The sequence below is a fragment of the Sarcophilus harrisii genome, chromosome 3 (genome assembly GCF_902635505.1).
Source record: "Sarcophilus harrisii chromosome 3, mSarHar1.11, whole genome shotgun sequence".
In the NCBI taxonomy this organism is placed as follows: domain Eukaryota; kingdom Metazoa; phylum Chordata; class Mammalia; order Dasyuromorphia; family Dasyuridae; genus Sarcophilus; species Sarcophilus harrisii.
In genome coordinates this window covers 479,963,031-479,990,976 of record NC_045428.1, presented here as the reverse complement: position 1 = coordinate 479,990,976, position 27,946 = coordinate 479,963,031, and the positions used below count along the sequence as shown (strand labels likewise).

The window sequence follows — 27,946 nt, the reverse complement described above, 5'->3', positions numbered from 1 at the left end:
GCAGGAAGGAGGGAGATAGAAAACGAAAGCTAAATTGTGAAAGGGTGGCTGAGCTGAAAAGAACTCCAACAAAATCAGAGGGAATTTCCCGGCAAAAGATTAGATCTTACAGAAAACAGCAGTTTTATGGCTGATGATTGTCCCCTCCTTTTCCTAGAGGAAGTTTAGTCACTTTCCATGTCCTTTGAGCAAACAGCTTTCAGACCAGATGTGAAGTGGAGAGAGGGGACCAAAACTGAGGGATCATGGCTGGTGAGTAGGGGGATTTTAACTGGCTGTAAATTGAGAGCAAGCTACCTCTGGATTGTAAAGCACACTCGATTTCTCCTTGATTTTACTTTGAAAGAAGAAGGAAACAAGAGAGGCAGATAGCAAGGAGCTCTTAGTAACTGAAAATGTTTTCATTTTACTCTTCATTTCCATGCTCTGAACAAGCCTCTCTTCTTAAACAGGAGATGAGACAACTGAGGAGAGGTTAATTCACACAGGTCCAATGAAACAAAAAGGAGAGGGGAGTAGGGACTGTTTATTGCTGTCTTGAGGAGATTCTTGGGTTTTCACTCCAAATTTTCAAAAGCTTCTCTGCTTTCATCTTATTATTTGAACCAACTCTGTTTTGCTCATCATATAAAATCTAATTTCTTTTACTTTTTTTTTACTTTTACCCTCAACATTTTGTTACCAACCTACCAAACTGAAATCATCTCTCTATGCTCCCTTCTCTAATAAACAACTGCTCCCTCCCCCAACAATGCTACTTTGCTTTATTCAAACTGGTCTCCTGATTGACCTATTCTCAACTTAATTCTCATATGGCTTTACTCCTGTTGCAGTCAAATGTTTGTAGTGCCTGGTACTTTCCTTTCTGACTTTTTTCAAGACCAAACCAGATTGTTTCCAACAAGCTTTATAAAACAATTCTTAACTCTTTAAAAGAAACAAAAATAACAAAAATCACCTTTTTATTATGGTTTTAAACACCCAAAATAGACATTTCTAGTTACATAGAACACACACACACACAAAATGCAAAGACACCATTAATCTGGGTTTTATATAATTTACTTTTAAAAACACATATAATTTCATTTTACTTTCAAAACTGGCCTGTTTGTCTCTGTTTTCCACCCTCACCCCCTGAAAAAAATTTTCAGTGGCTCTCTCTCTCTCGATATCCTTTTTTCCTGTCCTTCCCCTTTTTCTCCCTCTCCCCTTGCATCACTACAGCTACTTCTCCTCTCCTTCCACTTTTTTGCAATTAAAAAAGAATCATTAGAATAAAAAAAAAACTTGTAACAAGCATAATGAAGCAAAAATAATCCACATCATTTATATCTAAAAAATGTATGTTTTTCTTTACATCTCGAATCTATCACTTTTCAGGAGAAGGTTAATATGTTTGTAGTTAGTCCTTCAAGGACAAAGTTGGTCTTTGCATTGATCAGGGCCCTTAAGGCTTTTAATTAATTTCTTTTACATTGTTGTTCTTGTGTGAGTTATTCTTCTGCTCAGTTCACACTCCCAGTATTTTATGAAATTATCTCTTTTTTTTTTTACTTTAATGATTCCATAATATTTCATTTTCACAGGTCATTTAGTAATTTCCCATTTGATGAGAAACTACCTGAACTTTTATTCTTTCAACAGCCCCCTCTTCACACTTTTGTTTGAAAATATTATTTTATTTTCCCCAATTATATGTAAAGATATTTTGTGAAACTGATTTTTATAAGGTCTTGAAAATCTTCAGAATTTTCTGAAATAGATTATACATGTGTATTTATTTTAAACATATTTCCATATTTGTCATGTTGTAAAAGAAGAAACAGAACAAAAAGGAAAAAAAATCATAGAAAATAAGTGAAAATAGTATGATTTGATGTGCATTCAAAATTCATAACTGGATTTATCTAAATTCACACTTTCTCACCCCTCATTTTATAGAATAAGAAACAAAGGTCTAAAGATATTGTGATTTGTCCATGCTCACAATTTGTAAATAGCAGACCTAGGATGGGAAGACAGATAACAGTTATCTTTTTTTTTTTTTTTTAATAGCCTTTTATTTACAGGATATATGCATGGGTAACTTTACAGTTAACAATTGCCAAACCTCTTGTTCCAATTTTTCACCTCTTACCCCCCCACCCCCTCCCCTAGATGGCAGGATGACCAGTAGATGTTAAATATATTAAAATATAAATTAGATACACAATAAGTATACATGACCAAAACGTTATTTTGCTGTACAAAAAGAATCAGACTCTGAAATATTGTACAATTAGCTTGTGAAGGAAATCAAAAATGCAGGTGTGCATAAATATAGGGATTGGGAATTCAATGTAATGGTTTTTAGTCATCTCCCAGAGTTCTTTTTCTGGGTATAGCTAGTTCAGTTCATTACTGCTCCATTAGAAATGATTTGGTTGATCTCGTTGCTGAGGATGGCCAGGTCCATCAGAACTGGTCATCATATAGTATTGTTGTTGAAGTATATAATGATCTCCTGGTCCTGCTCATTTCACTCAGCATCAGTTCGTGTAAGTCTCTCCAGGCCTTTCTGAAATCATCCTGTTGGTCATTTCTTACAGAACAGTAATATTCCATAATTTTCATATACCACAATTTATTCAGCCATTCTCCAACTGATGGACATCCATTCAGTTTCCAGTTTCTAGCCACTACAAAAAGGGCTGCCACAAACATTCGTGCACATACAGGTCCCTTTCCCTTCTTTATAATCTCTTTGGGATATAATCCCAGTAGTAACACTGCTGGATCAAAGGGTATGCACAGTTTGATAACTTTTTGAGCATAGTTCCAAACTACTCTCCAAAATGGTTGGATTCGTTCACAACTCCACCAACAATGCATCAATGTCCCAGTTTTCCCACATCCCCTCCAACAATCATCATTATTTTTTCCTGTCATCTTAGCCAATCTGACAGGTGTGTAGTGGTATCTTAGAGTTGTCTTAATTTGCATTTCTCTGATTAATAATGACTTGGAGCATCTTTTCATATGACTAGAAATAGTTTCAATTTCTTCATCTGAGAATTGTCTGTTCATATCCTTTGACCATTTTTCAATTGGAGAATGGCTTGATTTTTTATAAATTAGAGTTAATTCTCTATATATTTTGGAAATGAGGCCTTTATCAGAACCTTTGACTGTAAAAATATTTTCCCAGTTTATTGCTTCCCCTTCTAATCTTGTCTGCATTAGTTTTGTTTGTACAAAAACTTTTCAGTTTGGTATAATGGAAATTTTCTATTTTGTGATCCGTAATGATCTCCAGTTCTGCTTTGGTCATAAAGACCTTCCCCTTCCACAGGTCTGAGAGGTAAACTATCCTGTGTTCCTCTAATTTAACAGTTATCTTTAATACTCTTTGTAGACTCTCCAGTCCTAGATTCCAAAGCACTATGTTGTATCAGAAGAAACAAATAAATAAACCAACAGTAAACACTACTAGATAGAGTTCAAAGATATAATTTCTAATCCCAGATCAGCCAGTAAAATGCTATATAAATTTAGCAAGCACCATGATTCAGTTTACTCATCCAATATTGTAGTGTGGTCAGTAGAGACAAAAAAAATCAGAAAACCTGTATGTGAATCATAAATCTTATCATTTCTAGGCTTGTGATACTTTGCTGAAGCTACTTGGCTTCAATTTCTTCATCTGTTAGTTGAAGATAATAACCTTCCCTACCTCATAATGCAGTTGTGAGGTTGAGTTTTAAGCTCTATTGTTTTGAAGATAAAAGAGAAATTTAATGTCAAAATACTGAAAAGAAAGCAAGATCCTTGGAAAAAATATAAAGAAAGTATATTTGTTACAGTAATATGGAAAGAGTGCTATTATAACTGGAATTATATATATCTTGTATATAAAATTCTCACCTACAAAGAAATGAGCTTATCATATTCCTGTCCCTACCAGACTGCCATGAAACCAGACAAAAGAACATTGGATTTACATTAAAAAAAAAAAAAAAAAAAAAAAAAACAAAAAAAAAAAAAAACTAGATTCAGGGATTATTTTAACTTCTTAACACATGAGTATCTTTGGAGTACAATTCAAGCATTCTTATTTAAAGTGAGAGTTGGACTAAATCTTAAAGGTCATTTACAACTCTGAATATAATTATCTTATGAATGTCATTTAAATTTTGTCTCTTTTTTTTTCTCCTGAGGCAATTGGGGTTAAGTGACTTGCCCAGGGGGTCACACAGCTAGGAAGTGTTAGGTGTCTGAGGTCATATTTGAACTCAGGTCCTTCTGACTTCAGGACTGGTGCTCTATCCACTGAGCCAATTTAGCTGCAACTTAAATTTTATATCTCTCAAAGCAACTAACATAATGCTCTACACATAATAGGTTATTAATATGTTTGTGGAATAGAATTATTTAAAAGAGTGACAGAATAGTTTTTAAGCACTTTGGAGTCCTCATTGGGCAGTATAATGGAGGTGGGAGAAAGAGAAAGTTTTTAATGCTTATAGTAAATGTCAAATATTTCTTGATTGATTGGAAGTAAATTAAAAGTGAAGAAGGAAAACAGAGAAAGACCCTGAAGGAAAAAGGAGAAAACCAAAGTCAGACACCCATTACTTTCATTTCATTATTAAATAGCCAAATATTATTTTGAGTGAGTGAATGAGTGAGGACGTGAAACTGGGAAAAACAATTCCTAAGATATTAAAAAAAGAGATTTAAAAGGCAAAGTGTACTGGGTACTCAAGAACAAAAGAGGTTCTCAGAGGTCACACACACTGTTAAGAACTTTCTTTTATCTTTTATTATTATAGCTTTTTATATACAAGATATATGCATAGGTAATTTTTCAGCATTGACAATTGCAAAACATTTTCTTCCAATTTTTCCCCTCCTTCCTCTCCTTCCCTCCCCCAGATGGCAGGTAGACCAATGCATGTTAAATATGTTAAAGTATATGTTAAATACAATATATGTATACATGTCCATACCGTTATTTTGCTGCACAAAAAGAATCGGACTTTGAAATAGTGTACAATTAACCTGCGAAGGAAATCAAAAATGCAGGCAGACAAAAATAGAGGGATTGGGAATTCTTTGTAGTGGTTCATACTCATTTCTCAGAGTTCTTTCACTGGGTGTAGCTGGTTCAATTCATTATTGCTCTATTGGAACTGATTTGGTTCATCTCATTGTTGAAGAGGGCCACGTCTATCAGAATTGATCCTCATATAGTATTGTTGAAGTATATAATGATCTCCTGGTCCTGCTCATTTCACTCAGCATCAAGTCATGTAAGTCTCTCCAGGCCTTTCTGAAATCATCCTGGTGGTCATTTCTTACAGAACAATAATATCCCATAATATTCATACACCACAATTTACCCAACCATTCTCCAATTGATGGGCATCCACTCAGTTTCCAGTTTCTAGCCTCTACAAACAGGGCTGCCACAGACATTCTTGCACATACAGGTCCCTTTCCCTTCTTTAAGATCTCTTTGGGATATAATCCCAGTAGTAACACTGCTGGATCAAAGGGTATGCACAGTTTGATAACTTTTTGAGCATAGTTCCAAATCGCTCTCCAGAATGGCTGGATGTATTCACAAAAGAACTTTTTTTAACGTTAAGAAAGAGGTTATATACTACTTCCATGATTGAAGAAATTATCTTTGTTTTCAACAGATGGGGATACCAAGAAAAATACATTAAAGGCTTTTGAGTTACTGGGAAAGGACATAATCAACAGTGTTTTAGATGATTTGCTGCAAAAAGATATACTGAAGTTGGAGGAAGATGAACAAGAGGAGTACCGCAAGGCTCAAATTGATGCTAAAGCTGAAAAGAAAGCTAGAGTTCTATTAAATTCTTTGACTCGGAAATTCCGCAGTGCAGGTCAAGTGTTGGCCAGTAGCCTGGTTAACAAAGATGAACAGGATGACAGTGATGACGAGTCTTTTTCTTCTGGTAAGATTCTGCCCCTAAATCATTTCTTAAATGACTTACTTCCCTGCCTTTCCAGTTTGCAAGATGAGACTTCCTAACTCATTCATTTATCAGCAATTATCTATAAGACAGACTTTTGTGTTTCCCTTAATTCTCATCATCATCCTAATATTCTGTTTCTCTGCCTTTTATTTTCTTGGTTGGAATTGAATGCTGATATTTATTAGGAGAAGAGACTGGCTACTTTAGAAACAATCTGTATTATCTTATTTAGCCTTCCTCAATATTCAGGATATTAAATTTTTTTATGTCAAAGTCCTTATCCCTGACTGTCTTTGATAGGGGGAAGAGTTAAAATCTAGGGAAGACACTAGCAGTGCTTGCCATGCCCTATTCTGTTCCTTCTCCCTTTAAGCTTGTATTCCAGAAAGATGTATAATATGAAGGCCTTACATTTCCTGAGTCATAAAGTGCTCAAGGTTTTGACATGTGCATTGGTGTGTGGACTCAGAATTCAAATTGATACTCAGTTGAAGCCCTGTTCTGCTGAATCTCAACCTTTAAAATAACAGATGGCACAAATGAGCCAAAATCTACTATGGGAACAAAACCACCCTCAGGGGTGCCTTTGTTTGCATCTTCACTCAGACTCTGGAGATGACTCTGGCCTCTAAGTAAATCTTTTGAAAACTATAGGACACCATCTACTCTGTCACTTGCAGCCCTGCGGCTTCAGTTCTCAGCAGGAACCATGCTCCTCCCCACAGTATGTACTCTAGTATCTAATGGTTTCCTGAATCCCATTTTTATTCTGCACTAAACCAAGAGTATCAAGGCAAAAGAAAGAGGGAAAATGGAAACAATGGATAGTAAGGGCTGAATAAATTATGGTTTAGAATTGTAACAATATGCCTTAAAAAGAGAAATATATAGTCATACACACACACACACACACACACACACACACACACACATATATATAGGGAGTGAGTGTGTATGTATGTAATTATATTTTCTCTTAAAAATAAAACAATAAATAACTAATTAAGGCCCAAGATGGAGCAATTTGGAATTAAAGAAAAAGGAAACATTCATTTTTGCTGCATGTTAATTCATTTTTTTTCCCTATCAAAGGCTAAGGATTTTGGTTTATATGAATTTTCAACATTTACTTTTTTGTTCATAATTATTGTTTAAAGAAAACAAAAAAAATAAATGTAAAGGAACAAAGAATCAATTCTTTTTATTCTTATAGTCTATGTCAAGAGCCATGAACCTGGTATCTTACACTGAAAAAGAAAAAGAATTGGATTTCAGAAATGAAATTGGGATGAAGATAGGATCATAAAGGAGGCTTCTTTCTTTATGAAATCTACACTTCTCATCCTAGCTAATAATTATTTATTTTCCCTAAAACTCTCATCCAACTTTTTTCAGTCTCTTTCATTCATTTATATCATTCACTTATATATGTGATAACATTATGATCTCTATTGTCTGTCCATCAATCCAAAAAAATGTTGATTTATTGAGGACAGGGTTTGGTTTTGTCTTTGAATCCCCAGTGTCCAAGTTGGTATATAATTGGGATTTAATAAATGTTTACTTAATGAATTAATGAACTAGTATTTATGAGCCTCTATACATTCTCAAACATATTTTTTGGTAGAGAATCAAAGACAAAATTAAAAGTTTACATTGTTTTGAGAGTAAATAGTATATAACAGAGAATTAAATAAAAATACATTCAAATTAATATAACGAAATTTAAGATACATTGGCATCTGAGGGAATAATAGTTATATGTCTACATGTTTTATATTCATTTGATTATAAAGTGATTAAGTCAGGAGCTCTTCTTGTTTTCATGGTATCATAGAATGAAAAAAGTGTAAGACTAAAAAAGTCTTCTAGTCCAAAGCTTCTTAACCTGCGTTGCAACTCCATGTAGGGTTGTGTAACTAAATGTAGGGATCATAAAATTATGATTTATCGTCAGCAAATATTTGATTTGTATACATATATATATATATATATATACACACACACACACACATATATATATATATATATATATATATATATATATATATATATATATATATATTTATATATATATATATATATATTTATATATGTATGTATGTATACATACATACTGGAGTCATGTAAAACTTTTTCAGGTGAAAAGGGGTGGCCAGGATAAGGGCTATACAAATGATTATCTGCTCTTGATTGTCAGTTAAATGGAATTGAAATCCCTCAACAAGTCAATCACTTCAGGTCCAGCCATCATTTGCTATGAGGTTTTTAAACAGGAAAAGAAACATTAATATTTTAAGGGAAATTAATTCTTAGCCTAAATTCTCACTTTATTAGAGCTAAAACAATAATGTCACTACTAACAATATTTTTATCTTTTGCAGCTTCTGCGGCAAGCCAGGTTGTGCCAGCTGAGCCCACAAATACAGTCAAGCTTTGTTCTCCAAAAGATTTCCAAAGGCAGAGGAAAGAAAGGGAAGCAGAGGTGCTATGCAATTTTTTTTAAAAACTATGTATTTTTTTCAAGAACTAAACATTTATTTTTCTCTCTCCTATTTAGAAAGAAGACAAAACAAAACAAAACACCCTAATGACAGATATACATGGTCAAGCCAACCCAATCCCTACATTGGTCACATCCAAAAATGAATATCCATCACTGCTATAATATAGTAGATCATTTGTTTTATCATCAGAACTTTGAAACCATAATTGATAATGACTTTGATCATAGTTCTTAATCTTTTAAAAGTTGCACAATTTTATATTCTAGTCCTATAGACTAGAAAGAGATGGAAACAGTAATTGTCAATTCATAGGCATTTGTGATGTTATCAGAAGGGTTTTCCTAGATCGTTCAAAATAACTCTAACAAAAGGTCCTTGAGCAACTCCAAAGTTATCTGCCTTTTTGCCTCTGGATCTAGATCTCCTTTCCTTTTAGCCTAAAGTGTATATTCTCAAAGCTATGTATTCATATATTTACTTGTAATTCTACATGTGTATACACTGCCACAAATATAGATGGCTCTGGGTTTGATGTAAACAACTCAATCTAATTTAAAAGTATAATCCCTTTTCTAAAGGTATTTGCAATTTCATTTGGAGAGAAGGCAGAGAAGACATATATAAAATGAAGAGTTTAAATAACAAATAGTTAAGTAATAGCATAAAATAAAAAACTTTACTGTTTCAAATACAGGTTTTCTCTATTACTGCTGATATGACTTATATGAAACTTAAGTTTGGTTTGTAATCAAATTATTTTTTACATATAAACCTCTAGGTGTTTTTTTCCCCACCCCCCCACACTCATGATACTTCATTATATAGAGGAATGTTTTGCAGAGGGTCTATTATCGAAAAATTCAATAAATATAAGTGTCCCACTGATAGAGATAATAAAAGGTCAAAGCTCAGAAAAGGGGAAGAATGAAAAATTGAAGAAGGATTTGTAGTGCAAGTGGTACTTGATCTAGATCTTGAGCCAAGACTTAGATTTGAATTATTAGAGAGCCAGAGAAAGAATATTCCAATATATGTATGTATATATAATATATATATATATACACATGCATATATACAAATATGTGTACACACAGTTACATATTAACATGTGTATATATTCATGCATATAAATGTGCATATTAATTCATATATGTATACTCATACACAGTGAATTATGATATGTTATGTGTATATCCATAAATTATCTCTTTTATAAATGGAAATATATGTAAATATACATATTTATCTAATTACATGTTCATATCTATTTCTATATCTCCATCCCATTTAAATTTAGGCATACACCACACACACACGTATCCACATAGATCTTAGATTTATGCCTTTTCCACACTAATTACTTACTTTCATAGACAGCATCCATGAACAAGAAAGAAGTATTGTCTTCTTTTAAGACACGGTAAAGAACAATGAGTAAAGGTAGCCTGATTCCCTAGGTATGAATGCTTATTGGGCTGTGAAGGGGAAGGGAGAGTGACTTCATCAGTTCACTACAAATTTGTTCTTTGCAGATATACCCAGTGAAAGAGAAGGAAGGTCGTACACGATTGGCCCTCATCATCTGTAACATAGAATTTGAACATCTCTCTGAGAGGACTGGGGCTGAACTTGACATTCAAAGGATGAAAATCCTTCTTGAAGAGCTAGGATACAGTGTGGTTATCCTAAAGAACCTCACATCTTTGGTAAGAGCCAGAAGTAAACCCCCTGTTCCCTTCCAGATCCTGGAATCTTGGTCTGGATACTGCCAGGATATAATTTCATTGTTCTACTAGAAATTTAACTGATTCTATTATGGACATATTTGGGGCTTCAACTCTATTCAACTTACATTCACAAAATATGACTCGGCAATATCAATGACTATTCAACTTTCTTGAGAAAATTGCCACCTAATATATCTGATAATTCTCTTCATAATCCCTTTTGAGAAGCTGCTCTCTGAGCTTATAAAGATTATAGTATTTATAAGAAATTTAAGAGAGGAAATTGATATGTTGTGAGGTACATCAACTACTTAAGAACAAAGGGATAATATGTCTCCTCTGATTCTAATATTTTTATTTAACTAGGAGGCCCTGGTTATTAGAGACTTATTTATAGATTTATTTAAGTGATGTTCTTTCTTTTGCTACTAATCCTGCTATCTGAAATATCTGCATGTCCCCAGGTTAACTTGGCTACTTAGTGTATTTTTTTTCAAATGTTGTAAATATCTTTGCTGTAAAGCAAAATACACTCTAGTCTCAATAAACTATGTCCTGTGCTCATCATTCTATCCTTCTTCTCAGATTTCAGATGTATTAGTGAAATATAAAGGAATGAACTGGGTGAAATTTCTATTTTATATTAAGAATGAAGGAGTTCAGAGATCATAAATAAGGGTTTCAATAATATTATGCAGAAGGTTAGAAATCTATCAGTGCAGTGAATATGGACTATTATGATTTGTTTCATGGCTTTTCATTGGCTACCTCTTTGATTTTGGACATGTCACTCAGTCTCTCTTGGCCTCAGATCTCTTATATGCCAAATAAATTGGGGGGAGTATATGATCTCTAATTTCTCTCCCAGTTCTAAATTTGTTATTCTATATGATGCAGGTGATGGGATGTTCCCAAAGCCGCAGAGGAATAAGTGTAGAGGTTTGCCAATTATTTGGCATATCAATACTTTAATATAGTTTCTTTTTTATTTTTTTACATCAGTAATTATACTTGTGTGTGCTGATCATACTAGGCTGACTTCATAAAATGAATCAAATTAATCTCCTTTTCCCACCTTCAGTTAGTTTTCTTTTAGCTAAATACTGGACTTTACACCAAATCCATGTGTTTCATTGCTCTTTTTTGTTATGTTCTTAATTAGGTAGATATTAATGGAAGGTAACATGCACAAATTAAATCTGTTAATGATCATATTTTGATGCTTGCTAGAAATATTTCAGTAGTTACTGGTATAGGAAAGGATGGCTTTGAAAAATCATTCAAGCTCCACTATGAAACATGATTAATTAACAAAAATATAGTAGAAGGTAGAAATGAATGAAAACAAGCTGCATATTAGTGCTTCAAAGCAGGCTAATTAATCCTCAGAAAAATAATCAAAGATTTTTAGAAGGACCTGAAATATGGACAGTTGTTATTAGTTACACTATTGCTTAGACTTTTTCATGTTGAAAAACAAGTAGAACAGTAAAAGCCAACAAACAAAAAAAGCCCAAACTAATAGTTGCTTTGAGGGGAAAAATATTATTGCCAAGACAATACAAAGATTAGAATACTGAAGATTCAAAATATGTTGTGTTTTTTTCTTCTTTAAAATATAATAATAGGATTCTCTCTGGGAGACCAGGTTTCTCGAGGAGGTTTTCTGGAAGCAGCCTTGGTTTTAGTTACAAGAAATAATCACCCAAAATCGCAGCCAACTGATAAAAGTTCAGATCTTTTATTGTGTCCTTCAATATAACCCGGTTAGTTGAGGCCTATGTCTCTGCTTGGTTCTAAGAACTCTTGCAGCTTTGTCCTTGGCTTCTGCCTCTGCTTTCTTCAGCCTCCAGCCAGCACCAAGGTGGAAGATGCAATGAATCTCTCTTGCCTTGGAGAGAGGGCTTATGGGCTTCCTCCCAGAGTGCTCCTCTCCGACCCCAGTCAGTGTTCCCAAGAAACTCTTTTTAGCTCTAAGAGCTTCCTCCATATTTATGATCTCCCAAAGGTTAACTCCTCCTTCTGGAGACAGAGCTTAAGGGAGGTATAAATTCGGATATCTCATACTAAACCGGGTAAACTCCAATGAGTACTTAAATATTTCTTGCTTCTATGAGCTCTCTAAAGGTGTGAACACAAGCATTATTGTCTATCAGTATTAGCAACCCATCACCCTGCAAGGATTCCCTCTAAGGTGTGAACCAACAAGCACTGTATCAATTCTATTGAGTTAAGACATCACCCATGAGTTTTCACCTTGTTTCAAGTTGAGTTGACACTAGGATTCCAACAAAAACAGGTTATTTTTAATGGAAGAAATTAACTTGTTGAAGATAGTGGAATAAAGTCAGGGACTGACTTGAGTTCTTTCGAATTCCCATGCAAGCAAGTTTTAAAATGATGCCTCAGAATGAATTCTGGATCAGCAGAACCAACAAAAATATGAAGTAAAACAATGTTCTAGTGAGGACTACTTAGAAAGTTCACAGAAAAGGTTTGTCCCACTAGGGTGAGGTTGGAGCCCAATATAGTGTATGCTGTAAAAGCTAAGGCCACATGGAGCAGACTTTAGGGAGTGATTTCTCCATCAGCTTCTAGAGCTCTCATGTCACATTCAGTAAAGGGATTGGGAAAATGGTCAGAGGAGAAATAAAGAGAATGAAAAGAGGGCTTATAGTCATTCACTGACTAGAGCACAGGCCAGAAGACTAATTACCACACATCTCCTAAGATCATTGCACTTTGGAAAAATTGAAAACTTAAAGATTCTCAGAACTAACTCTGAAAAGGCTTGAAGTTTGAAAGAGGGTCCCTTCCACCTTAGAAGAAGAGTCCAATTTGAACATAATATTAAAAATCAAGAAATAGACTGAAAAGATGTGCAAACAATAAAAAAAAAATCCAGATTATAGTGAATTCCTATAGACTGGGAAGTTCAAAACATAAAATTCAAAAGAAAAAAAAAGCTATGGCTTTTCAAATGGCTATATCAAAAGTCTTAAAGAAAATTGTAAATTGGTCTCAAATCCTAGAAAAGCACCAAAAAGCATTTAAAAACCAAATAAAGGAGGTAGAGGAAAAATTGAGAAAAGAAATGAGATGTAAGAAAATAATCAAAAGAGTCAATAGCTTGGCAAAGGAAGCACAACAAATACTGATGAAAATAACACTTTATAATAAAATAGGCAAAAATGATAAATGAGATACAAACATTTCCCTGAAGAGAAAACATGCCTTAAAATCATATTTGGGCAAGGGGAAGCTATTGACTCCACCAAACCTCAAGAAGCAATCAAACAAAATAAAAAGAGTGGAAAAAAATAATAAAGAGAAATAGCTCATTAGAATTATATAACTGAATTACAAAATAATTCAATAAGACTTACTTGACTTACTTATAAATTCTTAAGACTTAAGACTTAACATGTATACTTATTGTGTATCTAAGTTATATTTTAATATATTTAACATCTACTGGTCATCCTGCCATTTAGGGGAGGGGGTGGGGGGGGGTAAGAGGTGAAAAATTGGAACAAGAGGTTTGGCAATTGTTAATGCTGTAAAGTTACCCATGTATATATCCTGTAAATAAAAGGCTATTAAATTAAAAAAAAAAAAAGACTTAAGCCTTAAGACTTACTTATAAATTCCATTATAGAGTTTTAAGAGTACTTGAAAGCCACAATTAAAAAACAAAAACAAAAACAAAAAACAAGGTCAGAGTCATATTTCAAGAAATTACCAAAGAAAACTATCCTATTTTTGTAGAACCAGAAGGCAACATAGAAAATGAAAATGTTCACTATCTCTTCTTGAAAGAGATTAAATGAATGAAAACTCAGAAATATCATAGCCAAATTCTGTAATTTCCTGGTCAAGAAGAAAATACTGCAAGCAATCAATATAGAAACAATTCATATATTATGGAGCCATAGTCATGATCCAAGATTTAGCAGTTTCAATATTAAAGCATCAGAGGGTTTAAAATATTATATTCTGGGGGACAAAGAAACAAAGATTACAACCAAGAATCACTTACTTAGAAAAAGTGAGTATAATCTATCAAAGGTATACATTAATTTTAAATGAAACGGACATTTAGTCATTTCTAATTTAGTAAAAGATGAGAGATGAATAGAAAACTTGACTTTAAAATACAAGCTTCAAAAGAAACAGAAAAAGTAAATGGAAAAGAGAAATAATAAAGAATTAAATAACATCAATCTATTTACATTCCTAAATAGGAAGATGGTTCTTATAATTCTAAGAACTTTTCATTAATACAGTTTGAAGCAGTATACATACATGCAGGACATAGGTATGAGTTAACTGTGATGGGATATTATTTTTAAAAAATGAAATTAAGAGATGAGAAATAGAGGTGATTATATTGGAATGATATCTAAAAATAAAATTAAGAGGTGAGAGGGAAATCCACTGGAACAAAGAAAAAAGTAGAATGGCATTTCAGATAAAAGATATGTGAAACAGCTTTTACAATGGAGGGGAAATTTGAGGTGTGTGTGTGTGATGGATTATAGTGTGCTTTCTAGAGCCCCCAAATTGGGGTGCTAAAATGTACTATACTTTCCAGAGCCCCCTCGCTGGGGTGCTAAAATATACCATCTGGACTAGCTCTCTGGAAGACCTCGGCACCACCTCAAGTCCTTGGTCTTAGTGGAGGAGTGATAAAAACAGCAGACCCACAAAGATGGTCAAAGATGGAGTCTGTTTATTTCCAGTCCTCTCAGCCCCTAAATACCTGATGATTACATCACTACAGCACACTGAGCATGTGCCAACTATAGAACCATTACATCACCACATCACATTGAGCAAGTGCTAACTATAGTAATATTACATCATCACAGCACATTGCTCACTATTGAGTATCCTACTATTGATATGTAAATTCATCTCACTGTAAGTATCCCTTGCTTCAAGTAGAACACAGGTAGTTACACCCTCTTTGACTTCTCAGGAAGGGTGAGAGCACCAGACATTTGTCAGCAGATTCCCTCTGGGCCGAAGGGTCTTATACCTTATCCATTATCTGTGGCCCTCTGCGATGGACAATTCTTGAAATTTACTCTCCTCAAAATTATCTTGAAGAAAAAAGAACAAACACATTCAATTGATTGTGGAAATCCTTCTTACCTTAGAGGGAAGTAGCATGGAAAAGGAAACAAGAAAAATGAGGAGTTTATAGAAGGGAAAGCAGATTGGGGACATTATGGTTAGAATTTAAACACTTTTTAAGGATAGACAGAATAAAAAGAGAGAGAACAAAGAAAAAACAGAGGGAAACAAGATAGTGGGAAATACACAGTAATCATAATTGGAATTTTTTAATGGTAAGTTTCTCTAGAACTGAGTCAAATTTGTAAGAATATTAGTCATTCTTAAGCTAATAATTAGTCAGATGATACCAACAGATAGTTTTCATACAAAGAAATCAAAGCTATCTGTAGTCATGAAAAAAAGGCTTCTAAACCACTATTGATTAGAGAAGTACAAATTGAAAAAATTCTGAGGTACTACCTCCTATTTATCAGATTGGCTAATTTATCAGATTTAACAGAAAGAGAAAATGACCAGTTTTGGAGAGAATATGGGAAAATATGGGACACTAAAGCGTTATTTGTAGGATTATAACTGATTCAACAATTCTGGACAACAATTTGGAACTATGTCCAAAGGGTTATAAAACCATACACATCCTCTGACCCAGCAATACCTTTATTAGATATATACCCTCCCCCAAAAAAGAAAAAAAAAGATCTCTATGTATAGGATAATTTGGAAAAGCAGATATAGGGAAGAAAGCAGAATTAATTGGGATCAGGAAAGCTCTGGGTAGAATCTGAAGAAAACTGGGGAAGTAAGGAGGCAGAGATGAGTAAGAGAGCATAAGTGCATAGGTGAAAGTCAATGAAATTTCCCAGAATTAGGTAAGGGAGTGTTTTCGATTTCAGGAATAGCAAGGAGACTAATGTCCTTGTAAAGTAGTGAACATAATTGTAGTACAGGGTATAAGAAGATTAGGACAAAGAGAGGACAAGGGCTTTCAGTGTCAGATAATTTTATATTTTCTGGGGGTGATAGAAAACCACTGGAATTTGTTAAGGAGAAACAGAAAGAGCAAGGGACAGAGAGAGAGAGAGTTGCTCAGACTTGTGCTTTGTGCTTTACAAAGATAACTGAATAATTGAATGGCAAATGGATTGGAATGGAGAGACTTATGACAGGAAAAAAAAATCAGCAGCTATTTCAATAGTCCAGTCATTGAGGTGAAAAGGACCTTTATCGTAATGGTGACATTTTCAGAAGAAGGAAGGGTAATGAGGTTAAAGTCCACAGACCTTGGCAATAGTTTCAACATACTGGAGTGAAAGACACTGAGCAGTTGAGAATGATGTTTAGTTGTGAGCTTAAGTACTTAGTGGAACTCTTCAACAGTAGCAATAAATTTAAGAAGATAGGAGGATTTGAGAGGAAAAATGATTTTAGTTATGGACATGTTGAGTTTAATATGTGAAAAAAATCAGTTTGAAATTTCACTAAGACAGTAGAGGATTTAGTGTTGGGTAACTAAACTTGAGAATCATCTGCCTAGAAATGGTGATTAAATCCATGAATAATAAGATAACTACATGAAATAGCAGAGACGAAGAAGAGAGGAAGACTCACAACTAAGATCTGGGAGTCACTCATCTTAATGGGAATGACAGTACTATTCCATCACAATCTTACATTATAATCTGTTTAGCCTTTCATCAATTTATGGATATCCCTACATTTCTAATTCTTTGCTACCATAAAGATTTAAAATTATTACCATTTATGGATTTCCTATCTTATTTTTATTTATTATTTTCTTTCTCAGCCTCTCTTTTTACCCTATTCCTATTTTCTCCACCTACCTTCCCATTCCCTTTTCTACTCACCCCTTCAAGAGTCCTGGCCCCATCTATTCCCCTTCCCCCCAAATACTAAACCAGAATTTCCTCCAAAAGTCCCTCCTCCATTCTCTCTCCCCACTCCCAAATTTCAACCTCCATACCCCATATAAAAGTTCCTCTCCAATCCTGTCCTCAAGTTTTTTTACTTCTCTACTTGTTTAGAGAACTTTTATTGTTTACTCTTAACACAGATAACAGTTAAGGTCCTGATATTACCAATCTTCCATCCATACACTTTGTGCATTTTTCCTTTCATCCCTTATGTTTTTACAATATAATTGCTCCCTTTTACTTTTTCCTACCCAATTTTGGTTTTTAGAATCTTTATAAAATTCCATTATAGAGTTTTATGAACTCTCTTATAGACAACTTAGCTCCAACCTTTCTTTCAAACTACTTTAGTAATGATGATAGCTTTAAGAATACTAAAATATTTTCATATATATAAAACAAATAAATCAGTGCCTTATAATTAGCCTTTAATGTTTTCATTTTCCTTCTTCAGGATCTTTTATATCAAATTTTCCATGGAATTCTGGTCTTTTTGTTTATTTAAAAAAAAACCGGAATGTCATTTTGTCAAATGACCTTTTTAAAAATTATTTCTTCAGGATTATGCTCAACTTTGCTGAATAACATATTCTTGGATGTAACTCCAGCTCTTATACTCTTTGGAATATAAAGTTCCCAGACCTTTGGTCTTTTAGAGTATTGCTGCTAGGTCTTGTGAAATCATGACAGTATTTCTACTGTATTTAATTTCTTTTTCATGCAGTTTACATTATTTAATCCCTAACCTGGAGGGTGTGAATTTAGCTATGACAGTCTGATAAGAATTTTCTCCTGGGATTTCTTTTAAGTGATGAATGGCAGATTTTTTGTTTATTTCTATTTTATACTCCAGTTTTAGAATCTCAGAGCAATTTTCCTTAATAATTTCTAATGATATTGTTGCTAGGTTCTTTTTGTTGTTGTTTTAACTTTCAGTTAGTTCAGTCAGTAAAGTTTATAGTCCTCACTGTTCTCCAAATCACTTGTTGTTGTTATTGTTTTTTCTATTTAGATATTTTAGATTCTCTTCTGCTTTTTTCCATTTTTATTATATCTTGATGTTTTATACCATCATGTGATTCCTCTTGCCCAATCTTGATTTTCAAAAAAACTTTTTTCTTCCTTAAATTTTTATATCTCTTTATAATTATTTAAATTTCTTTTCCTAATTTTCTTGCATTGCTTTTATTTTTTCCATATTTTTCCTCAATTTTCCTTATTTGATTTTTTAATTTTTTAAAAAAGTTCTTCTAAGAACTCTTTTTGGATCTGTGGCCATTTGATGTTACTTTTTGGGGTGGGAATGGATTTTTATTTTTTAACCTTACTATCTCCCTCTTAATATAAACATTTTCTTTTACACCAAAGTAGCTATCAACAGTTGGATTCTTCTTCCTTTGCTTACCCATGTTTATTTTATCTTTTTTTTTTAGTAACCTCACATTATTATTATCAAGTTTTAATCCTCAGCTGTAGATAATGTTGGTTTAGACCTTTTCTTCCTTACTTTCATTTTCTGAATTCAGTCCCAACATCCAATTTCAGGGACTCCTCTCCTTGCTAAGCCACAGTTAGGGCTACCCGGCATTCTGACCTGCAAATTTTTACTCCCAGGGGTGTTGTGTGCTCACTGCTTCTCCTCATTTCCATTTATAGTCCTATGAGGCATGGGTTTTGGAAATAACAGTGGGTCTTCGATGTTTTTTCATTTATATATATCTGCTGTTCCTTAGATGAAAGTTTGTGAGATAAAAGTTCATGAAGTCAAAATTCCTGAGGTTCTGAAGTAAAAATTCAACAAATGAAATTTCTTGAAGCCTAGTCTAATTCCTGACAGAGCCACCCATAGAGTTTGTGTTTTCAGTGGAGACACTTGGCATGAAGTATACTTCAGTCAGATTAAGCTTCTGTATTATCTGTGGTCCTTTCAAGTTGTCTTAGGAGGATTGCTATTTTACCCCTTTATTTTTGTTGCTCTACATTCGTTTTGTGGCAATTTCTGCTTGTGGAGGAAATCTGAAAAGCCTTGAAATTTCTACACTTCCTCTTGTCAGAATGCTCCCCTACCATTTGTATCGATGCTCTCTAACTTCATACATTGTCAATATACTCATTTATATGACCTCAGCTTTATCTCCGTCACACAAAAAGATGATCATACACTTAGCCTTGCCATCATCTACAAATGCATCACTTCTGTGTTCATGAATTCTGACATTCCTTTTTCTAATCATAGTCTATTTGAATTCTACCTCTCTATCTTTTTTCCAATCCCCAAGCATGTTCTTTGTCTACACAGCTCCTTGCTATGTTCTTTCATCTGTCTGCCAGACCATCACACATACCTAATCTACACTCATCTTATTTCTGCAATGTGACCTGTTAATGAACCACTTCAACTCTATATTGTCTTCTCTTTGAGTTCCTTGCTCCTTTGTCCTTTCCCTGATCTTGCCTTGCTTAGTCTCAGAAACTCAATTTCTGTTCACTTTGTTCCCATATACTCTTGACATTGCTTAAAAAATCTAGGGGAAAAAAATCACAAAATCATGTTGACAGGTTTACAAGAAATTTGTGTTAATAAACGAGCCCTCACTGCTATAGCCCATTCTTTTAATGACCCCTAAATATCCCACTCTCCCATTCATCACACCTTCTTTTCCCATACTAAAAATCCCTCTTCAGACCTGTGGTTTGTATAACTCTCTTAGCTGATAAACTTTCCTAAAATTTTACATAAAAAACTAAGATCATTTGTCAAGTCCTCACTCTCCTCTCTTCCTTCTTAACTCATATTACCCAGATGTATTCTGCCATTATTTTCTCCACCTTCAACTCTCTCTCACATAATTTAATGAACCTTCTTGCCAATGTCAACCTTTCTACATGTACAAGGGAGTATTGGTTACTTCCCTATAAAATGTGTATAAAATATACCTATAAAAATGCCATGTCAATATATTTAATCATTTTACTTGGTCCCTACTAATTTACACAAAACTGTACATTTGTCTGATTTGGAAAGGTGGGTAGACCCAGGAATGATATAATAATAAGGAGAAAGGGTGGGATAAATCATATTTTATGTCTCTTAAAAATTGTATATTTGGGGACAGCTAGGAGGCACAGTGGATAAAGCACCATCCCTGAAGTCATGAGGACCTGAGGTCAAATCTAGTCTCTCTCACTTAACACTTCCTAGCTGTGTGATCCTAGGCAAGTCACTTAACCCCAATTGCCACAGCAATAAATAAATGAATGAATAATTGAATAAATGAATAAATAAATAAAATTATATTTTGTATATCTACCTTCCAGCTTAAAACAAGTTTAGATACTATTTCTATTGTAAAGTAGAACTATAGAATTAAATAAATTTAATTCATTACTGCTTATAAAAAATGCCGTGTCAATATCTCTTAATTATTTTACTTGGTTCCTACTCATTTACACGCAACTGTACATTTGTCTGATTTGGAAGGTGGGTAGATTCAGTAGTATTTCTACTATAAAGTAGAACTATAGAATTAAATAAATTTGATTGATTACTGCTTTAAAAAAGGAAAAATAAATTTAAAAATCCTCTTAAGCTAAAATAGTCTTTCTTTTACTAGCTCTCTCTTTTGTCATTATTTTATTCTACCTTTTAGTTAGATGACACTGTGAAAGAACAGATAGACCTCAGTTAAAAATCCAGTTTTAGAAATTTGCTAGCTTTTTGATTTTAAGCAAGTAACTTAAGCTCTGTTTACTTCTATTTTTTTAATTTGTAAAACGGTGATAATAAAGACATGAATCTTCCAGAGTTGTTGTGGGAAAAAAAAAAAAAAAAGACTTTTAAGAGCTTATACACCTTTAAGTTCTATATGATTGATAGATATTTATTGATATTTTTATTACTCTTATAATCATCATCATCATTATATCCATATTATAATTTTTCCATGAGAACATAAGATAGTAGATTAAGTTTAGAAAGAACCTTAGATCTCACCTAGTCAGGAGGAAATTGAAATGAGGAACTGTGTCATTTTCATCTTTATATCCTCATTGCCAAGTATAGTGTCTTATACATTATTGTGTACATATGTGTGTATATTTATATATAAAGAGGATGTATATGTATGTATATATATACATATGTGCATGTGTATATATGCACTTTTGTATATATTTGTTTATTATAGAAAAGAAGAGATTAAAAAAAATTGGAATCCTGTAAAAAAAGATACAGATGCTGCAATTTGTACAACAAGGTTTAGGGTTCTTATGAAGATCATCACTATATGTGAGTAGGTTACTACTGAAGTAGATTTTTATGTTCCAAATGAATGGCTTTGTTAATTATTCCTAGGAAATGGAATCAGCTTTGATGGATTTTGCTGCCCGTTCTGAGCACAAATCATCTGATAGCACTTTTGTTGTGCTCATGTCTCATGGTATTCTGGATAACATTTGTGGAAAAAATCATCAGACTGAGAAACCAGATGTGCTTGCTTATGATACTATTTTCAAAATTCTAAACACCAAAAATTGCCTCAATCTGAAAGACAAGCCCAAGGTCATCATAATTCAGGCTTGCCGTGGGGGTGAGTATTGTGTTTAATTACTCCTATTAATGTCTAGATAGTTTCTTGATATTGAAAGTGAAAAGTATTATTTTCTTTTTTTACTGTGACAGCTGACAAACCCCAGTCCATGGCTTAATCCCTAGTGATATTGAAATTAACATTATCACATTCTGCATATATAATTAATTAGAAATGTTTCTTAGTGGACACTCATTATGAGAAGTAAACTGGGTTGTTGAAAGGATATATATGTGTGTATATATATATATATATATACACACACATGTATAAATATATATGTTCATGTATGTACACATATACACATGTATATGTATGGTTATATTCTATATATTATTTTATGTTACATTATATTATGTGAAGACACTTGGCAAGTGAGAATTTTAAACCTTTATGAAGGAAGGCACAATAAAGCAAAACTTTCCTAATAATAAGACATTTATAAAAATTGGAATGGGGAAGAACGGGTGGTTTTTGCTTTCCTGGAGGTATCAAGGGTGAAGATAGAATACCACTTATGGATGATTTGGAAGATATTTTTGGTTAGATATTTATTAGACTAGGTAATCACTGGTCTCTCTCAACTTGGAAATTCTGTGTCTCAGGATCTATCCACTACTTCCATTCTGAAAGGATAACAGTCAAAATTCTTCTGTTTTACCTTGTGGAATGATGCTTCAGATAAGATTAATGTGACACACTCAAAAGACTAATGGATATGTACAAAAGGGACTTGAATCCAAACATTGGCTCTCCCACTTATGGTGGGATAATCCTTAATTTCTCTGTGACCTCAGCTTTATTATTTGTGATATAAGATGATGACCTCTAATGTCTCTAAGTAGGAGGTGGCGGGTGGTCCAGCCTTCCAGCAGGGTAGGTTCAAACAATGCAATATTATTTTCTCCTAATTCTCACAATTGAATAAAGTTTTTTCACAAGACAGAAGTTGGACTTAGACCCATAATTAAATAGAAGGGAAAGTGAGCTAGCTCTAGAATTTAGTCACAAGTGGAATCAGTGTGATTTATGAAATTTCCACAAATAACCACTTGCTGTCTTCATCCCTTCAATTCCCTCAATTTCCTCCTGGTCCTTCTTGTGTTTTGGAGAATAATGATAATACAAATAAAACAAAACTTGCACATTTGAAGTATTGTGCAAAAGGTAAAAAAGATACAAACAATGAATTTACTTTTACTCAGTGAATCGTGGGCATGTGTGGGTGAGTGATGCCCCAGAAATCACTGAAGACAGCGAAAATCAACAGCAAATCTTTGAGGAGGACGCTGTCTGGAAGACCCATTTAGAAAAGGACTTCATTACTTTCTGCTCTTCAACTCCACGTAAGTCACTAAACCTAGTATATCTTTGTGTATCTCTACAAAAATCTGAAGCAGGATAGGAAACTTTAAGCTTTTTAGGAAATGCAAAAACAAACAAACAAAAACAAATAGATCTCCTAGTTTTCCTAATCTTTTTCTTCTGGTCACATGTTTTCCCTGACATATTATTCATGTCAGAGTTAACATGCTCCAGATACCATTCTTGTATGCTCCCTTTTCAAGTGATATATGTCATTCAAATAACATTAAAGGAAATGTACAGGTATCTGTATGTGTACAGAAGCACACACTTGTGTATGTATACATATATATATATATATATATATATATAATACACACATATATATATGTATATCTGAATTGTACGTATACATTATATATATATATATATATTTGTATACAATGTCCACAATATACATGCATGCATACATTTTTATATAACACATCTGTTTACCCAGAGTTTACAAGCCAACTATAGGTAGGAGAATCTTTTTTTTTTTTTTTTTTTGGAATTATTGTAGGATACTTAACAAGCAAGGTTAATAGCATTTGCAAATTAAGAGAATATTTGCTAAGGACACAATGACAGAGTAAACACAGATTTATGGATTGGTAGAGTCCAGTATAATTTATTAAATAGCGTTTCCTAAAGTTTAGTTGTAAGTTAGGTTTATAAGGATGATGGCTATGATAATAAGTAAAGAAAAAAAAGTATTTCATATAAATGAGAATTATGATACAGGCAAAAGTTACAACTATGTACTAGATTCTGTGCTATTTTTTTGAGAAATATTTCTTTTAATGCTGATGATAACCCTGTGAAAATATTTATTAATATTATATATATATATATATATATATATATATATATATGAGACTTGAGAGAAAATAATTCAGCAGTAATGAAAAAAGATAAGAATCCTCACAGAATTTATTGCAAGAAAGTACCAATATGATATGGTCATCTTAGACTCATAGACCTGTGAGGCAGATACTCTTATTATATTCATTTTATAGTTGAGGAAATGGAAGCATACAGAAGTGACTTGTCCAGGGTAATAAACGTAGATAGCACCTGATGCTGGATTTGAACTCAGATTTTCTAGACTTCAGGCCTAGCTCTCTATCTACTGTGCCACCTAATAACTCCTATTTCTACCATAATCTTTTAATTTTAATAGATTTTTAAAATATATTTAGCCTTAAACTAAGTTACACAATCACACAGTTAAAATAACTCTTTAAGAAGTCTTTAAGTTTTAGTTACCAATATCTTTTTGCCTAGGTGAGGCCCTTTGCCCTAAAGGATAACATTTCTTTTCTTTTTAGATAACATTTCTTGGAGAGACATTGAAAATGGATCCATCTTCATTACAGAACTCATCCATTGTTTTCAACAGTATTCTTGGTGTTGCCACATAGAAGAAATCTTCCGAAAGGCAAGATTTGTCTCATTGGCTTCTTTCCTTCATTTGTTCACTTATTTGAAAAAATTTACTTAATATATATATATATATACATATGAGAGCCGAGAGAAAATAATTCAGCAGTAATGAAAACAGATGAGTCCTCACAGAATTTATTGCAAGAAAGTACCAATATGATATGGTCATCCTAGAATCATAGACCTCATTATAAATGCTGAGAATGAATATGGATGTATGTTTGTTCTTCTACATACTTCTTTTGATCTTTTGGTATGTTTTCTCTATGTGAACGAAGTTATCCTCAATTTAGCAACTGAGGCTTCTGAGGGCTTTAAAACATAGGTTACCCAATAATCTTTCCCCAGATTTCTCTATTCCACATCTAAAAATACTAAAAATCACTATTTTTAGGCCAATAGATATTTTGTCATCTCCTTCCATTTCTAGAATACTCCTTTAATTTTTATAGGTAAAGATTTGAATCACATAGAGTTTACTTGCCTTAAATTAAGTTACACAGTAACAATATCAAATTTGCTGACTTCTAGAGTCAAAAATCATTTACTGATATTTTGAAAGGGATAGAAGTTTCAGTTGATGATGGCAAATAAATTTCCAAGGTTTAGATTTTCAGGGACAGGCTCTGGTTAGAGATTGGGTATCGTCATTTGAGAATAAACTGGAATGGAGGGTAGGAAGAAGGAAAAAGATTGAGAATCTTTAGGGGAAGAAAAAAAAACTTTAAAGGTCAGTCATGGGCAGCTATCAGAATATCTAGACATTGGTTTCTATAGGCCTTTGTAAGGAGAAATGGTCATGAGTCTGAAGCCTATATTCTATTGATTCAGGTTCTCAAACATTATTGGTGGTTATGTTTATGACTTAGAATACCAAAAGGGATAAAGGGCTGTAAAGTAAAGACTTTGGCCTAAGAAAATAATGCTGTGAAAGGAAGTAGGATATTATACTCTCTAAGGACTAATATGTTCATATAAATACCCATAAGCTCAACTGTTCCATCTTCTTTTATGTTCTTTTATGTCCTTCTGTCTCTTTCCTCTCATAAGACAACTGTTAAAATCATTGTGTTTTGTTTTTCCTTTTAGGTTCAGAATGCATTTGAAACTCCCAAAGTTAAGGCCCAAATGCCCACCATTGAAAGACTGTCCATGACAAGATATTTCTACCTCTTTCCAGGAAACTAAACTTAGTAAGTTACTGTATGAACCCTTGTAAAGGATGAAACTAGAGAGAAGTTGAAATGTGTGTGAGTCTGCATTGATCACCCTGCATGAGATTTCAAAGATGAGGCAAGTTAAAAAAAAAATTATGGCTATGCTACTGCAACACAGCCACTGTTGTTTGACTGCACTTGAGGTAATCTTTGACATACCAAATTTTTGTGAGGCTCAAGAAAGGAATGGCATAAAAATAATCAGAAAATTGTGTGGTTAATAATTAATGTGGTAAAACAAACCTCAGTTTTGCTATTGGTCAATTATCTTTCTGCTTAAAAAACAACAAATTCCATGGTTGTTCTGATACGCAATTGTTAAAATCCAATTACAATTATTCCCTTTTTTTTTAATCATACTCATGGATGACTGGGAAATGATATTTTGATTAGGGTGTTTGCTATTTCAGGCAATGATCTCAAGTCACATCGGTCTGTTACCATCTATCCTCACATTTATCCTCTTTTTTTTTCTTTAGGAAAATGCAAGTAACTGGGACTTTATGTATCCACTTATTTCAGAAGTAATATTTCTGATAATGTTCTGATATACAAGATATGTAGGCAACTAATAGATAAATATGAAATCAAAGTCATTCTCCTGTGGATAATTCTTAAGGCACTCACCAGAACCACATGAAGACATTGATCCAAATCAATAATAAGATAAATGTAAAACACTGATGTTTTCTCTAACACCCATAAAATGAATAAAATTTATAAAAATGTTAATAGTCAATATTGGAAGGATTTTGGAAAGATCAACATTTGCATTTTTGGTCAAGATGTGAATTAGCCCAACATTTTTGGTGAGTAGTTTTGAATTATAAAAATTAAGTGACAAAAATGGTCATACTCCTATATTCAGAACCTCCAGTACTACTTGGTTAGTTGTTGTTCTTTGTTCTCATAGGACATCACCATTTTGAAATCAAAGTAGAGTGAGTCTGACTGTGGTTGATTAGACCAAAACCAAATAATCTATATGAAGATGAGGAGGAGAGATGTCTCTAAGTTCATGAATCTCATGTTTCTTTTGAACTACTGGAATTTTTCTTTGCTCATAGAGCACAGAACTTTCTTTAATGTGGGCACACCATGCAAGGTGGCATTTTGCTGGTGTCTCCCATGGTTCTCAGTTATTTCCAAATGTTCTTCAGAGAAACCTTGCCAGTGTCTTGTATAGCTTCTTCTTACTGCCACGTACTTGTCTTGTGTAAGTGTGCTAGGTGAAGTGACTAGAGCCAGGAGAATATTGTATGGAGCAACATCATGATTATACAGTGATCAATTCTGATAGACATGGCTCTTTTCAACAAGGAGGGGATTCAGGCCACTTTCAATGGACTTGTGATGACGAGAGTCATCTGATGCACTCAGAGAGAAGGTTTTGGGACTGACTATGGATCACCACAAAGTATTTTCACTTTTGTTGTTCTTTGCTTGTTTTTTATTTTCTTTCTCATTTTTTTTTCCTTTTTTAATCTGATTTTTCTTGTATAACATGATAATTGTGGAAATATGTATGGGAGAATTGCATATGTTTAACATTTATTAGACTATTTGCTGTCTAGGGAAGGGGGAGGGGGAAGGAAGGGGAAAATTGGAACAGAAGGTTTTGCAAAGATGAATGTTGAAAATTATGTGTATATATGTTTTGAAAATAAAAAAAACTTTAATAAAAAAAGAAAAGAATAGTTTTTTTAAGCAAATATGTGCTAGGCATATATTCCAAGGAAGTTAAAAAGAAAAAAAAATAATAGACCCACATATACTATTATATTTATAACAGCTTTTTGTGGCAGCAGAAAAAAATGGCAAGATAGATGTATATTAGTTGCAATAAAGGTAAACAAATTACAGTACATGAATGCCATGAAATAAGATTGTATTATAAATAAACATATCAATATAGAAAAGAATGAAAAAACTTATATGAATTGATATAAACCTAAGCAGAATGGGGAAAAATACATGATGGCTACAATACTGTTAATGTTGTTTTCTTCATTCTCAAAGAGGACCATGATTTCAGGGTGGTGATATTGGAACATGCAAGTGAATTGACTTAAATGAGGGGAAGCTGTGCAAAGTCATCTGCCTTACTTTCTTC

General features: G+C 33.3%; 1 protein-coding gene across 1 annotated transcript; it reads left to right on the top strand.

The window, feature by feature from the left end:
• The first annotated feature begins 4 nt into the window (after positions 1–4).
• On the top strand, positions 5–27,322 carry LOC100914382 (caspase-13). Its single transcript, XM_012546960.3, has 9 exons — positions 5–252; positions 5,688–5,969; positions 8,375–8,475; positions 10,030–10,203; positions 21,592–21,826; positions 23,032–23,172; positions 24,502–24,611; positions 25,706–25,809; positions 26,313–27,322. Exons 1-8 carry the CDS (start codon positions 246–248, stop codon positions 25,802–25,804), a joined length of 1,149 nt encoding a protein of 382 aa, XP_012402414.1. The 5' UTR covers positions 5–245; the 3' UTR covers positions 25,805–25,809; positions 26,313–27,322.
• Positions 27,323–27,946: the final 624 nt, after the last annotated feature.